This window comes from Haliaeetus albicilla, chromosome 6 (assembly GCF_947461875.1).
Source record: "Haliaeetus albicilla chromosome 6, bHalAlb1.1, whole genome shotgun sequence".
In the NCBI taxonomy this organism is placed as follows: Eukaryota; Metazoa; Chordata; class Aves; order Accipitriformes; family Accipitridae; genus Haliaeetus; species Haliaeetus albicilla.
In genome coordinates, this window is record NC_091488.1 from 35,764,621 (window position 1) to 35,780,408 (window position 15,788).

Sequence of the window (15,788 nt, forward strand, 5' to 3'; positions counted from 1 at the left end):
TTTGCCCTCAGAGCTCTTCAGTCACACTCAGAGTTACCCTTGGCAGAATCACTGGTGACCATACGGATATATGCAAAACGTAGCAGTCAAAAGATCAGACTTAGTCTCTCTGTAACATCCTGGATCCAACGGCCCTGAAAGGGGGAAAGTTCTCAAGACATCAAATCAGGTCAGCAGACGGGGTGCCTCCAAACCTCACAGGAAACTCCCTCGGATAACTATCACTCTCTTTTTCTTCCTATGCTATACTGCACTTCTGACTCCACTTCTCCATACATTATTAACAATAGCTCAAGTTTGCCTTAATCTATGGACTCCAAGAAACAATTAACCATCAATTTCTGGATTGCACAATTACTGTTTAACTTTCTTACATTCAAACAAAAGGTCCAAGAAAAAGTGATTGCCTTTAAGTTACATTTCCTAGAACTAAGTTGTATTTTACCTACTCAAAAGTAGGTGTAGGAGAGGGAAGGACTTCTGAACTGTGCTGTCAATGATGGCCAATAAAGTCAAAGTGAAGAGTACACAGATTGCTTTCCTTTGTCTTAGGCAAGTTAAGTTCATTCAGTATAAACACAAGATAGTTTAATAAATCAACAACAACAAAAAACCCAAACAACTTTTAACACCTACTACCAGAAATGCTGGCTGCTATTGACAAGCCAAAACGATGGCCATTTAAAGCTGTGGCATATTGAAAAGCAGTGTCTATTAAATTCTTAGTAAACTTAACCAAGAACAAAGTTTTAAGCACAAATAGCATCTCCTGACTTAGGGTAACTTAAAAAAAAAAACCACAAAAACAAACTGCATAGGGCATTTCAGCCATGTCAGGGGGAACAAGACCAATGGAAAAATACTGTTGTATTAACGTTTAGTTGTCTTTAATAAGTTATTACTTTTACATAGGAAGATTAAAAAAAATTAAAGTCAAGCAGCAATGGACAACATTCAAACTTTAAATGGAGGAAGGAACATGGCACACTCAGAGGGACAGCCCGCTGCATTTGGTTTTGTGAGTGTACACAGTCCTTACAGAAAGCTCAAGGGTAAGTTAACAAAAAAATCTGTACGAGCAAAAAATACTGAATTTCTTAAAATAAGCACCTAGGTATGAGGATTTTGGGGGTTTGGGGTTTTTTTTTTGTGAAATTAATTTTAAGGAAGGACCCGAAATTCTGTTAAGCATACAGCAACAGTTATAAGCATTCAGCATTCCCTGCCCCCACAACTGCACCTCCTACACTGAAATTAGAAAACCATTAAAAACTGGTCAGGAGCACTGACATGTGTGAATGTCCTAGATGGAGGAACAAGACCTTCAATCCCTAGCAAAGCCCCTACTCCCTTGAACAGGCCACTCCTCCACTTTTTATAAGTTGTCTTCCCACATATCACCTACTCCAGAAAGAGCTGAGGTCTGGGGGAGGAGAAGGGAGGTTGTACTTTGCACCACATAAAGTAGCAAAGTCTCAAGTAAGATCAGGAAGACAGCTAAACATTAACTTCACATTTTCAATTACTTGTAAAGTTTGCATGTTGTCTGCCAATATTTAACAACTGCAGCCATATTATGAAATACAAAATGAGCGTATTTTGCCAGGAGCAGCAATTCATAAAATCAAATGCCTAAATCTCAGCTGTCCATGACAAGATCTGATGAGCTACCAGTTTCATTACAAAGTTATGCAGATGCCTGCTGCCCCCTGCATTGCTAACACTGCTGGCTTTTTTTTAGCTCTTAAAGGCCACCCTCCACTGCAAACTATTCCAGGAGGTTAACCCTTTTTGTCCAGGAACTGCATCAAGACAGCAGGGCTAGGTAACCAACAGCTGAGCATATTAATGCTGTATAGTAGCTGCTCAGTTTACTGCCAAACTACATTTTCAGTGTCTGTCACACTGCCACTCAGCTCTGTGCTGTAAGGAACTGCTCTTACTGGCTGCTTATTCAAGTAACAGAAGAAATGCAGGCAAGTCTTCCTTTAAGAAATTCTCTAAAAGTTATTACTTACATTAGGAGTTAACAATGGGATCCAATTTTAAACTAAGCTTTTAGCAGTCAAATTGCTTTATAGGAAAGACTTGTTTAAGACTTTACTTGGACATTTTTCAACCTAACAGAAAAAGACTTCCAACTATTACTTGTCTTCCAGGGCTAGCAACTATAGTATACTAGCTCCTGCCTACCCATGCACAAAATGAGGCTCATTTGGACTGAAAGGGACTTCTGGAGGTTATCCAATCCAATCCCCAACTGAAAGCAGGGCCAACTTTGAAGTCAGATCAAGTTGCTCAGGGTCATACCATAATCAGGTTCTGAAAATTTTCAAGGACAGATTCCACAACCTGTTTCAGTGCTTCATTCTCAGTGTGAGAAAACATATTGCTAACACATTATTAGAATTTCCCTTGTAGCTTCTGTCTGTTGCCTCTTATCCTTTCCTTGTGCACATGTTAAGGAGAGTCAGTCTTCACTTTCTCTCTCACCTCCTATTAAACAGAGCCAGCAATTAGGACTGCCCACTTAAGACCTTTCTCAAAGCTGAACAAACTCACTTCTTAGCCCCTCTTCACACATCCCGTGCTGCTGACTCCCTATCTTAGTGGCCTTCCACAGACACCTCAGCATCTGCCTTGTACTTGGGAGCTCAAAGCTGGGCACAGTACTCCAGATGCAGTCTCACAGGCTCTGAGTAGTAGAGAATTATTGCTTCCTTCAACTGGCTGATCATGCCTAGTATGCTCTACACCTTTTACACCACAAAGGCACATACTGACCCACAGGGACCACTATGTTCTTTCCTGTAAAGCTGCCTTTCACCAGTTAGCACCACATCTACGCTGCTGCGTGGGATCATTCTGCCCCAGAAAGACTTGGCATTTGCTGTTCAATTTCATGAGGTTTCTGCCAGCTGTTTCTCCAGCCCACAGATGTCCCACTCAGTTAGCCCTAGTCTCCAGCGTATCAATTGCCCCTCACAATCTGGTAGCATCCACAAAATTGCTTAAAGCACATTACTGACCTGGAAGAAGGATTGGAATGCATACAAACTGCCCCACACTGATCCTTAAGGGCATGCCATCAGTAACAAGCCTCCAGGTGGACTTCATACAGCTGATCAGAACCTTCTGAGTCCAGCAGTACACAATTTTCACCCACTTAATCCAGTTACCTAAACCATATCTCACCAATTTGGCTACAAGGACATTTTAGGAAACCTTGTTAAATGCCTCTCAAGATTAATAACACTCACTGTTCTCCCTTTGTCCACAGCCTTGTCCTATGTACTTACAGCAATCAATTCAGGACCTCTTTTCAGAGCAGTCTCAAACTGTGGAGACACCACATCTCCTCTTCCTCACTTCATTTTTCACCTAATTTGCAGCCCCATCAATTTATCACATCTAAGCCATGCCTCTTCAGTCCTTGAAAACAGAGCTGTAGAGTAGCTATCAAAATGCATCACCAAGGGAACTTTCACTAACAGTTCCATAGAGTCCCATAGTTCTCACCTCCTTCTGTAAGGCAGAACACTCTCAGCAAAATCTTTAAAAGATCTTACATAAAGCTTACACACAACTATTTCTCAACAACAGATTACATTCTGATTTGTCAGAAGGTAACATAAGTTATTAAACATTCATGTGAAATCACTGATGCATCAACTGTGATAATTAATCTGGTTATAGTCAAAAGCCTTACTATTTTATAGCCATTGACCTTAACAGTTGTCTTATACGTATAGAATCATAGAATGGTTTGCATTGGAAGGGACCTTAAAGATTGTCTAGTTCCAACCCCCTGCCATATAAGCTATGTGCAGAAGCTTGAACTACTTCTGATACCACAAACTGCTGAAACGCAGCTACACAGAACTTACTATACTTCTTTCTATACAGGATATCCTGGATAAATGGGTATATCACACTTTCTAGCTAGTGGAAGTAGACCATTTCATGCTACCTCAGCTACCAATAACACATGAAACTTTCGACAGGATGCATTTAAATCTCCTAAGGAGTGATTAATGGTACAGTCACAACCACCAAGTTATCATGGTTGATTTCTTTAGATCTATAGCACCTCTTTAAAAGAAAGTTTACCTTTTGAAGTCAAAAGTGCATTGTTTAAAGCACAAAAGTAGCATCACTGGTGAAGGGCTAAGCAGTGGGTTTTTATAATGCAAATACTATCAATCTTTAAAAATATGTTCAAAAATGGGATTAAGCTTAACAGCTCTTGATCTTTGCTTCTCCAGCCTCTAGTAATAGTCTTTAACAAAGTTGACTAAGTATATTTTTATTATGGCAAGGGCCAACCGGTGATGTAGGAGAAATTAAAGGAGGAATCTGGGGAAAAAATTATCCCAAGTTAATACAAGTCAAAAGCTTTGCTCTCTCAGTTGCTCTGTTATTATGAAGAAGTTCCTTGCATTTGATGTAATTTAACTTACGCTTGACTAAACTGACTATTGTTCTACCAGATTATGTACACTGAAAAGAAATTAAAGGCAGTTGCCCAACTTGAACATAATCTCAACTTTTTCATATTCTATCTCCAGCATCCCTTCATCCAATAGGCTGTTCTTAAATGCACTTGTCCCAGCAACAATTAGTTTTCAGCTTAACCATATGCACCATGGGTGGTATTGCAAGTGAAAAAGAAGCAACAGAATTGGGCAAAGAATGCCCACACAAAACAGGATTAAGAAAAAGTAAGTCAAACACTAATTTGTAACCTTCTAACTCAAGGGGTGAAATTAACAGATCCAAAACTAACTAATAAAATCATCAAGCTGGCTCAGTTTGGTTTTTCCACTCATCTGTACACACATGAACTATGGAGACCTGTTTGACTAGCCTTTATTCACCTTTTAGCAAATGTGGTTTTTTGGCAGGAGATTGCCATTTCAATGACTTCAAATTCTGCATGTACCACTGCATTACAGCAATAGCACTATGTCCTGGTTTCGGCTGGAATAAAGTTAATTTTCTTCTTAGTAGCTGGTATAGTGCTGTGTGTTGGATTTAGGATAAGAATAAAGTTGATAACACACTGACGCTTTAGCTGTTGCTAAGCAGTGTTTATACTAATTTGAGGATTTTTCAGCTTCTCATACTGCCCTGCCAGCCAAGGCAGGGCACAAGAAGCTGGGAGGGGACATAGCCAGGACAGCTGACCCAAAGGGGTATTCCTTACCATATGACATCATGCCCAGTATATAAACTGAGAGGGGAGTTGGCCAGGGGGCACCACAGCTCAGGGATAGGCTGGGCATTGGTCAGCGGGCGGTGAGCAATTGTATTGTGCATCATTTGTTTTGTATATTCTATTATTTTTATTATTTTCCCTTCCTTTCCTGTCCTGTTAAACTGTCTCAACACCCCCCCCCAATTCTCTCCCCCATCCCACAGAAGGGAGAAGTGAGCTAGCAGCTGTGTGGTGCTTAATAGCCAGCTGGGATTAAACCACAACACACTAGCACCTTCAAAGTATTTAAAACAGTCACTCAAGCAAAACATTCTGTTCTGTTCAAACTAATCCCAGGACAAGTTTAAAAACTCTCATATGCCAGCTTTGACTAATAGAAAAGGAGAAAACAATGATCCCCTGTAGACATTTAAAGGTATCTTAAATGCCAGATAATGAAAATCTGATACGGGAGGGTGGTCAGGGTGGGGTGGGGGGATCAGCAAGAGCCATCTACTGCTGCAGGTAATCCTAGTACACCAGTCAACTCAAAACAAGCTACACTTGACTAGCCTTCACACTGAGAATGCAAACCCATGCTATTTTAAGGCATTACAAAATTGAAATTGCTTTACTTCTGCACACTACTTGACAGTCAGCTGAAAAGAAGGAAAAATATTGAACAGAAGAATGCAGTAGTGACAAAAGATGATAGTCTGGAAGCTTGTTACTTTCCACTACCTGAACTAATAGCGACCTTTTTGATAACAAGCTGATGTTAAACTTCACCTATTCAGTTCCTCACACTTGGGAAAACAGAGGTAAAAGAATAGAGGACAGAGACAGAAGTTTCAAGACTTTGAAAGGTTTTTTTTATTCTTGCTGCTAATTTTATTCTATTAGTAACTCACGGACAGAAAGACCAATTTTTGAGTTCACATTTGAAACAGTCCAAAAGCTAGAAGTTAATTACCTGAAAAGAATGATAAGAAAAATAACTCTTGAAGCATTCATCTATTGGATAATTAAAAAAAAGTTTGTTTGTTTGGAGTTTTCATTATGACTTGGAAGTTGCTGTGCTATGCCTAGAAGCTCTTCACCGTAAGCCTGTGTGCTAAGTTGTGTAGTAAGCAACCGCTGGCCTACCTTTTCCAGAACCAAGGTAAATATTGGCCATGAGCCCCCTCAAGAGTCTTACTTATACATACCTACACCTCATTTTAACCCACTTTACAACTTCACTGTCTTTTCACATCCAGGGGAATAAGACAAGCTCTCACCTAACAGCTTTTTCATCTCTCCTCACTTTATAAACACAGTTATCATATTCCCTGACATTGTCCTTACCACACAATTCACTCTTTAATTGCTTCTGGACAAGGGGATCGAGTGCACCCTCAGCAAGTTTGCAGACAACACGAAGCTGGGAGGCAGGGTCGATCTGCTTGAGGGTAGGGAGGCTCTACAGAGGGATCTGGACAGGCTGGATCGATGGGCTGAGGCCAATCGTATGAAGTTCAACAAGGCCAAGTGCCGGGTCCTGCACTTGGGTCACAACAACCCCATGGAGCGCTACCGGCTTGGGGAAGAGTGGCTGGAAAGCTGCCTGGCAGAAAAAGACCTGGTGCTCCTGGTCAACAGCCGGCTGAATATGAGCCAGCAGTGTGCCCAGGTGGCCAAGAAGGCCAACGGCATCCTGGCCTGTATCAGAAATAGTGTGGCCAGCAGGAGCAGGGAGGTGGTTGTCCCCCTGTACTCGGCACTGGTGAGGCCGCACCTCGAGTACTGTGTTCAGTTTTGGGCCCCTCACTACAGGAAAGACATTGGGGTGCTGGAGTGTGTCCAGAGAAGGGCAACCAAGTTGGTGAGGGGCCTGGAGCACAAGTCTGATGAGGAGCGGCTGAGGGAACTGGGGCTGTTTAGTCTGGAGAAGAGGAGGCTGAGGGGAGACCTTATCGCTCTCTACAATTGCCTGAAGGGGGGTTGTAGTGAGGTGGGTGCTGGTCTCTTCTATCAAGTAACTAGTGATAGGACTAAAGGAAATGGCCCCAAGTTGTGGCAGGAAAGGTTTAGATTGGATATTAGGAAAAATTTCTTTATTGAAAGGGTTGTCAGGCATTGGAACAGGCTGCCCAGAGAGGTGGTGGAGTCACTATCCCTGGAGATGTTCAAAAAACATTTAGACGTGGCACTTCAGGACATGGTTTAGTGGGCACAGTGGTGTTGGGTTGACGGTTGGACTCAATCTTAGAGGTCTTTTCCAAACTTAATGATCCTATTCTATTCCTATCCATTTCCTTGTATTTTACCCACATTCACCTATTCCATCTTTGCTTTCTTAGCTATTCTTGGGATTTCTTCCCATGTTTACGTGACACTCTTTTCTAGGCAATCCATCTACTTTCTAACCAGAATAGAGAATATTGTTAATGACCCCTTTACCTCTAACAAGAAAGGCTGATCAGCCTATCTCATGCCTAACCCAGTAATTCATCATCTTCTCCATCCTCTCAATAAAAATACATTACTGCATTTCAAATAGCTATGCTCTGAGGCACTGAAAACAACTGTCCTTCAAATACATACTTTTCAAAAATCTTGTTTTACATAGGCTAACCTTACAAAAAAAAAGATACAAAACCCCACATAAAACCATAGAATGGTTTGCATTAGAAAGTACCTTTAAAAATCATACACACCTCCTCTTCTTCAAACTACAAAAACCAAAACCACATGGCATAAAATAATAATTAAATAATTGCACCTATAGCTATTCTTCACTAAGAGAATCTGGCCATTCTGTTAGTATCCAATTATCAGGTCACCAAGAAAATTCCTCACAGGAACTTCTGCATTAGTATCTACATACCAGTCATTACAGCACTCATCAGGATAAAAAAAGAAAGTTCAAATAATCCTGACTGAATACAACACATCCATTCAAAGTTGGAAACAAGCAGCCTAAGTACAAACACAGACAGTGCTAGAGCAAAGTAATCCGTCATCACACAGCTCATCTTTAAGAGGCAATGTACCCGGACTCCAGAGCAAGCAGACAACACAAGCAATCTCGGCACTCTCACTTCTTCACAGACTTATCTAACCAGTCTGTAGCCACATGTTCTGATAAAGAACTCTGTTTGGACAAAGCTGCATTCAACCACAGGACAGCAGGTCAAGCTACCTCCACAGCAACAATATGATGTAACATAGGAAGGAAAGTAATACTCTTCAGCTTTACTACTCTTTAATAGATAACCAAATGAACACTAAAAAGGATGACATTTACTAACAGCACTGCAAGTAGTTGGCACTTAAGATTACCTTCTACCAGTGTGTATACCAGGTTTTGTATTTCTATTACCCTACTTCCATTCACTACTGCTTTTGCTTCAAAAAATTGAGATTTAGACTTTTGACTCTAAAGCTTCTAACTCAATTTCACTTTGAGCTCTACAAATGCTACTCATTCGCCCCACACACTGCTTACTGAAGCAACACACCCCAGTGCCTTTTCCCTTTTCACAGTAGATGCATTTACACCTGTGAGTTTTGCGTACCTTAAAAGCTCTAACACCAGCACCTGAAGGGTAATCAGCTGGTACAGATGCTCTGCAAAGGCAACATATTTTTGCTTCTCCTGCTACAGAACAGTCCTTTGTTTCCCAATATCATCCTGGGAGCAACACTAAAGGGGATGAAAAAGTGAACCACCTACATTTGACCATACTTCTAAAGAGGATACTTGACTCTGTAATCTTACAGGAAATAAATCCTGCTAGAACCCTCTTTTGTTCAAAATCAAGCAGCCTTCATATTCCATAAAATTAAGTTATTTAAGGAGGCAAGAGAGAAACACATAGTTTAAATCAAGAAACTGTTCAACCTTTACGTAGCACAAGCAGCTACACAACCAGCACAATTCTTTTATAATACTCAAAGCATTCAGATCTTAACTCAAATAACATTACACTTCCATATACATATATGGGAGTTCTTGCACACCAGAAACTGAAGTGTTAGTTGGCATACTCGCTTTTCATTCATCCTAAAATTTATGACTACTGTAACCTGCTTTCACCCTATCCATGCAAGTTTTATAACCACTTATTTCAGAACTACTCCAACTTGCACTATTTCCATGCAGTGCTACAAATAAATCGAAACTGTCTTGTCTGATATTTAAATAGCAGTCAAGAATTATAAGCCTATACAATATATTTTATTGAAATGTTAGCACCTACATTTTGTTATTTTGTATTTATTTTACACGAGCACCACAGTTTAACAGTGATCTTGAACACGACAGACCTACCACAATGAAACAGAGCTAAAAGCTGTTCCAGAACAGCACACCTCAGAGTATAATGAGTTATCCTCAAGTACAGATTGACCAAATTCTGGCTTCATTTTTTTTGCTAATTATTAAACAATCCAGGTTTAACTCTCCCTCTATTTGAAGTTACTCTTGTTATTTCTACCAGTGCAGTTGCTCTGTTTCTTCACACAGCAGTTTCATACACTGCCCTACCTACTACATATTTCAACATTTCCTTCTCTCCAACTTCTCAAATACCTTCTATAGTATTCCTATTCCTTCTCCTACTGTTGTCATATTGGCTCACCTAACACCTTTTTAAAAGTGCATTTCTCTCCATACCATTTTCAAAAAATAAATGCCTATTCAGACATGAATTTCTAAACTAATCATTGCCTTTTACATACAATGAGGAAAAAATGTTGTCTTTTTGAATGCTCTACCACACTGTCTCATTTCCAAGGTAGTAACATGGTTTGCTTGACCTCACATTTTTGTCACGACTTAACCTGAAAATCACAAATTTTTAGTCAAATAGCCTGTTCTGGTCAATAGTTACTTGGGAATTTCTTTTTTTTTTATTTGCGACTCCACTTTTGTATATGGTACACCCTATAATTGAATTATCTGCATCTTTGTAATCCAACCCTTCCAGCTCCACTACAGCCTGGAGTTCTGTACTCCAGGCTGCTTTAAGGAGAAAAAAAAAAAAATCAACAAGAACTTAAAAAACATATGCCCCATAAACACTTCTTTTTCTAGCCTTACTGAGAAGCTTAACATAACCAACAATTCAAATTGAAAAAACCCACAATTATTTCCCAAACGAAGTCCCTGAAAAATGCATCCTGTATGTTTTTCCTTTCTATTCACCTCACTTTACAAATTGACTTAGTTTTTAATTCATGCTTACATTCCAAAACACTCTGCAAAAAACCACTGTGTGCAAATTAATGAGGCACTGAAATTATAAGGAATTCATTATTTAGTAGCACACAGCTCCTCATATACAGCATAGCTGAAAAATACTTGCCACAATGTGTACCAAGGTATTTTATAAAGGTTATGGTGACGTTTCTTATGGATGTCGTATATCTCCCCTAGTTCAAAGCTACACTACATTTGATCATGTAAGTTTACTACATACTTCATTGCATCACGTACTGTTTAACTGAGAAGTAGAAGAATTACTTGTACCTGTAAGCTGAACCTGATAGCCTCGCTTTCCTAAAAACAGCAGTATTTATTAAAGCAGGTCTATTTTTATTCAAAAATCCAAAAGTTGCTGTTACTTCAGATTCCACATAAATTTTCTCTCTTCCTTTCCCCTTCACTTTTTTTGTTTGAGCGGTGGAGTTTTTTTCATAATATTTCCCTATGGAATTATAGATCAAATAAACCATCATTTCCAGCTGTCAGTCACAATAATTGCATAAAAATTGATGTGATTTTATAATGAAGTTATTCTACTAGGTTTGTGGTTTGGGGTTTTTTTGTGATGCCATTTTCAATTCCTCCTTTTGCTAGCATTATCAGAATTGACCAACCAGTAGGAAGAACGGTGACCAAAAGTAGTCAGCAGGTTTAGGTTCCATCAACATCTAATCACGCTCAAAATGTATTTATGAGCACTCTTGAAAGCCTTAGTCATTACATGATTTTCCCTTCACACTCACCTGTGACAGAGATAATGAAAACAATTGTGGGAAATTTCAGGGGGAAAAGAAAAGTAATCTAAAAACTAAGATACTGACAAAAAAAATCTTCCTCTGCTCCTTATCTCACAGTCCAAAAGTCACTAGTATTTTTTTAAGTTTCCCCTTTTATCCATAGATTATACTTCAAAAACTTGCACTTGAAAAAGAAAATTATTTCAACACAACATTCCCACTTTTGGCACATGTTCTGAAGTGTTATCAGTCAAGTTCACATATGCCAAAAGGAATCTGGGAAGACTGACATCTGAATTACACTCATTAAGACTAAAATAGTAAACCACCGCATGACATGGCACACGGATGCTCTTAACTTCATTGTTACTATTATCTTCATGTTTACATGTAAAAACAGCTTGGCAAGGTTATGTCAAGTCCGCAACTTCACCTTTTTAAGCACAAAAGAGCAGAAATCACCCTGAACAAAGGGAGGGGGGAAAAACTGCTAGTGCAAGAAGTTTGCCAACCCTATGAAAACTAAGTCTTCAAGCCTTAAGGTTTTGAAATGCGGTGCCTTCTTAATATTGAAAAAGTCAATTTACCACAAATAAAGCCAAATACTGCATAATAAGTGTTTGTTATCAACTAAGAGCTCCAGAGTTTTATGCATGGGAAATAAAACTGTTGGATGTATTTTAAAGAGGAAGAAAAGTACAACTTTAACACTTTTTAAAACATTCAGCCAAGTAGCTCTAGAGAACATACAAGAAAGCAATAGATCTTGTTTCAGTTATGTCAACAGCAACTTAGTTTAGTAGCTGATCTATTAAAAAAAAAAAAAAGGCAAGCCGTCAGTTTAGAGACTTAATCCTGTATCCAGGACATACTCTATGCAACACAGAAAAATTTCTGCATGAGCAATTCAACTCTTGGACCACTTCACTAACATATAGTTCATCTTCTCTAAAGCAGCATCCCAGTAATCTCTGTCAAGGAGACAGTCACATAGCCCAGTAGAACTCTTGTGCCGTAAGAAGTATTACAGTTGTTACGCAGCTTGACTATGACCGAATCATCCCTCCCAACAAAATTTATGTGAGCACATTAGCTCTCAGTAAATTGAAACACTAACAGGTTCACCATCAGGACAAGGAATGACAGCGAACTACTCTTACTCCTCCAAAATAAACCCTATATGCATAAAGACCCACCCTTCTGTGCCTTTCTTTAGGGACAGATAGAACATAGACCATTTAACAGGGTTCTCTCAGCAAATGCATGTGTTTAAGCTTAAATTAGTAATAATCATCTTTTCTGAAAGCTACATCATTGCCAGAGGGGGGAGACTATTACATGCAAGAGCACAATCTTACAGCAGCAGTGCCTCAACTCCCTCTCTGAAAAAGCATTTCTCAGATTCTATACAACTGCTTTATGGTGGCATGGCTTGCAAGTCTTGGTATTTTTATCACATGAACCTCCAGAGACTACCTCCTCTAACTTGTTCCTCCTTCCTTCAAGAGGGAAAGGACATAGCGTATCCTATAATAAAATATCCTTGCCAACTATTCATTACTGCATTGGGAATACAACAGCAGGATGATGGTTTTCGATGTGCTCTTGCCCAAGTCCACTTTTTTTTTTCCTCTCATCTTCCACTGCTGTAAAAATGACACTACACAGCACGCAGTGAAAAAAAAAAAATCCTGCTCTGATTTAGTTTCCAACTGCTACGTCGCTTGCTTGTTTTCCACCAGAAAAAGCACGGGGGGGTGGTGGTGGTGGATGTCTTTTCCCACGAGTGGTCACGCCGAGCCACACGGTGGCCCCGCACCGCAGTGCCCCCAGCAGCGGCTGCTCGAGAGGGGGGTGATGGCGAGTACACAAACCCGCGCTCACCCCGAGAGAGAGGAGCGACCCAAAACCCATCAGCCCGCCGTAACTAGCGCCGATTTCACCCTGATTAAGAGGGAACAACGACGCAAGCCAACAGCACCAGAAGCTAAGAGCGTACTAATCCTGCCCCGAGGTACACCCGGGGAACAAGACGACCCACCCTTCTGTCCTTCCCACCGGCTGGGGGTGGGGGGGGTAAGCAGCCGCGAATTCCCGCAAACAAGCGAAAGCCCGCCGTTCAGGACGGGAATTACGGCGGATAACCTGCCGCCCGCCGCGGGGAAGCCCCGGCCCCGCCACCGGCCGAACTTCCCCCCCGCTGCCCCGCCCCGGGGCCGCGGCCACCCCGGCCGGGCGGCGCGGAGCCGACCCCCGAAGAAACTTCGCGGAGGCGCAACGGCGGGCCGGCTCCCGCCCCCCCCCGGCCGCTCGCGCCGGCAACGGGGGGCCTCCGCCGCGGCGAGCGAACCCAACGGCCGCCGCAACGGCCCCGCAACGGCCCGGCCTCCCGGGACGCCCGGAGACCTCCCGGCGGGGCCGGCGGCGGCGCTAGCGGCGGGGTTCTCGGCCAGAAGGCGGGGGAAAGCGCCCGGGGCTCTCCCCGGCGCGCTGCAGCCTCCGGCTCCGACCCCCCCACCTCCGCTCCCGCGATCCCGACCGCCTCCCACCCGCCCTCGGCGACCGCCAGCCCGCCCGGCGCGCACGCAAAGTTTCCCCCAACTCGGCCGAGTCCCCCGGCGCTGCCGGGGCTCGGGTTTCTCTCCTCCTCCACCCGCCCCCTCGCCCTGCCCCGGCCGCCAACGGGAAAAAGTTTCACTTACTGCAGCAGAAGCGGGAGAAAACCAGTCCCAGCAGCCCCAGCCCCGGCCCGGGAGGCACCGCCGAGCGGAGCCGCCGCCGCCGCCGCTGCGGCCACCACCGCCGGAGGAAGGCACCGCCGCCGGCCACCGGAAAAAGTTCCCGGCGGGCGGGAGGAGCCGGCGAAGAAGGGAAACCGGAGGCAGCCTCCGCAGCGGCTTCGGCCCCTGCCATGCTCCGGGCTCGGCTCCCAGTCGCCGCCGCTACGACGCCCGCCCGCCCGCCCGCTCCCTCCCTCGCCCGCTCGCTCGCTCCCCGAGCAGCCGCCGCCTCCCCGCACCGGGTGCGTGTGTCACTGAGCAGGGAGGCGCTGCGCGCCGCTCCCCGCCCTCCTCAGAGCGGGCCACACCACCCCGCCGCGGGGAGGGGGGGGGTGGGCAAAGGGAGGCGTGTGCCGAGCGCCTATCTACCTCGACCCCCGCCCGCCTCTTTTCCACCCGCCGCGGGGCAAGTCGCTTCGCCCCCCGCCTCTCGCGGCCCGCTCCCTGGACCCGCAGACTCTCCCGCACACCGCGGGGGGGGGGGGGGTGTCCCCGTGGCAACGCGGGCAGCTGGTGGGAGGGTGTGCCACGATGTCCTCCCCCGGGGGGCTGTTGGTACGTCCCGCCCCGCCCCCTCCCCCCGCCCCGCCCGTCACCGCCCCAAGCGTGGTCAGGGGGCGCCGCGCTCCCCGGCGGTCCGGCCCGACTCACTCACCGCCCGCCCCCCGCGCCCGCCCTCTCCCCCCTGGCGCCTCCTGCCTTCCCCGGCAGCCTCGCCGGCCTTCCTCCGCCTCGCCCGGCCCGCTTCGCCCCTGCGGGGAAGGGAGGCTCCGCCACGCGTCCTCCCAGCCGCTGTCCGGGGGAGGCGGCGGGAGAGGGGAGCCGTGCGGCCGAGGCATCCCGCCCGGCCCGGCCCGGCCCGGCCGCTGCCCCGCGGCCCGCTCAGCAGCGCATGCCTCGGGCGGGGTCCCCCGGGGGACTGACCGCAGCCCGGTCCGCCGGGCGCGGTCACGGGCGTTCCCGTCCTCCTCCCGGCCGCGGCCGGGGCCGCTCCTGGGCTCCCCCGGAGGCGCGGGGGGCCGGCCGGCGCGGCTCCCTCCTCGGCGGGCCGGGCCGTTTCCTTCTCCACGGGGGCGCCCGCCCGCCCGCCCGCTGCCTCGGCCCCGGGGTTTTACTGACAGGAAACTTTCCCGCCGTCGTCCCCCGCTCGCTTGCTCTGCCGCTGGCGAACCCCTGGCGAGAGGCGTCTGATGTGCTGTGCTGCCCGCTCGGCACCCAGCTGCCGGGCAGGGGCACCCGCTGGTTTCCACGGCCCCCTCCCGGCGTGGCTGGGGTGGGCGTCTCGGCAGCCCAAGGGGGAGCGTGGAGCGCACGGGGACGAAAGATGCGGACCCCCATCCTAAGGCCGCGAGAGAGGACCGTATCCGACGGCGGACTCCGGCAGAGCTAAGGGGCCCGAAACCATCTGGCAGCAGCGTGAGCCCTTGCGCAGAAATCGCCGAGGAATACCAAATATGGCCCCGCGCAGCCCTCGCAGAGGGGCCTGCAGGGGTCCGGGGGGCAGCGAGGAGGGTTTTGGTCACGCCAACGCCTGCACAGGGATCGTCGGCTGTGGCACAGCACGTAGCTTTGCTCTGGGTCGGGCTGTCATGGGTGAGGGCAGAGCTGCTCCGGAGGGAGCGATGGTGCCCCGGCGCAGGTGGAGACCGAGGCTGTAGTGGTAGGGCGAGGTGGCCGCTCGTGAGGTCAGGAGGGGATTCGTGCCTTTCCCCAAGGTCCCAGGCGTCCGGCGAAGGGCTGTCTCAGAATTAGAGCAGGCTGTAACCAGGTCACAAAACTAAAGGTGACTTTTTCTGGGAAATAGAGTTTCTTTGCTGCATCTC

General features: G+C 45.8%; 1 protein-coding gene across 3 annotated transcripts in view; it reads right to left on the bottom strand.

Moving 5' to 3' along the window:
• NECTIN3 (nectin cell adhesion molecule 3) overlaps positions 1-14,175 on the bottom strand; it is a 72,872-nt gene extending 58,697 nt beyond the window's left edge. Inside the window, exon 1 of one of the 3 annotated variants that reach the window (XM_069785542.1) lies at positions 13,888-14,175. In XM_069785542.1, the coding sequence (XP_069641643.1) occupies positions 13,888-14,098 (211 nt within the window). In that variant the 5' untranslated portion in view covers positions 14,099-14,175. The remainder of the gene's footprint in view (positions 1-13,887) is intronic. The other 2 variants (XM_069785543.1, XM_069785541.1) reach the window with 2 other exon arrangements.
• Positions 14,176-15,788: the final 1,613 nt, after the last annotated feature.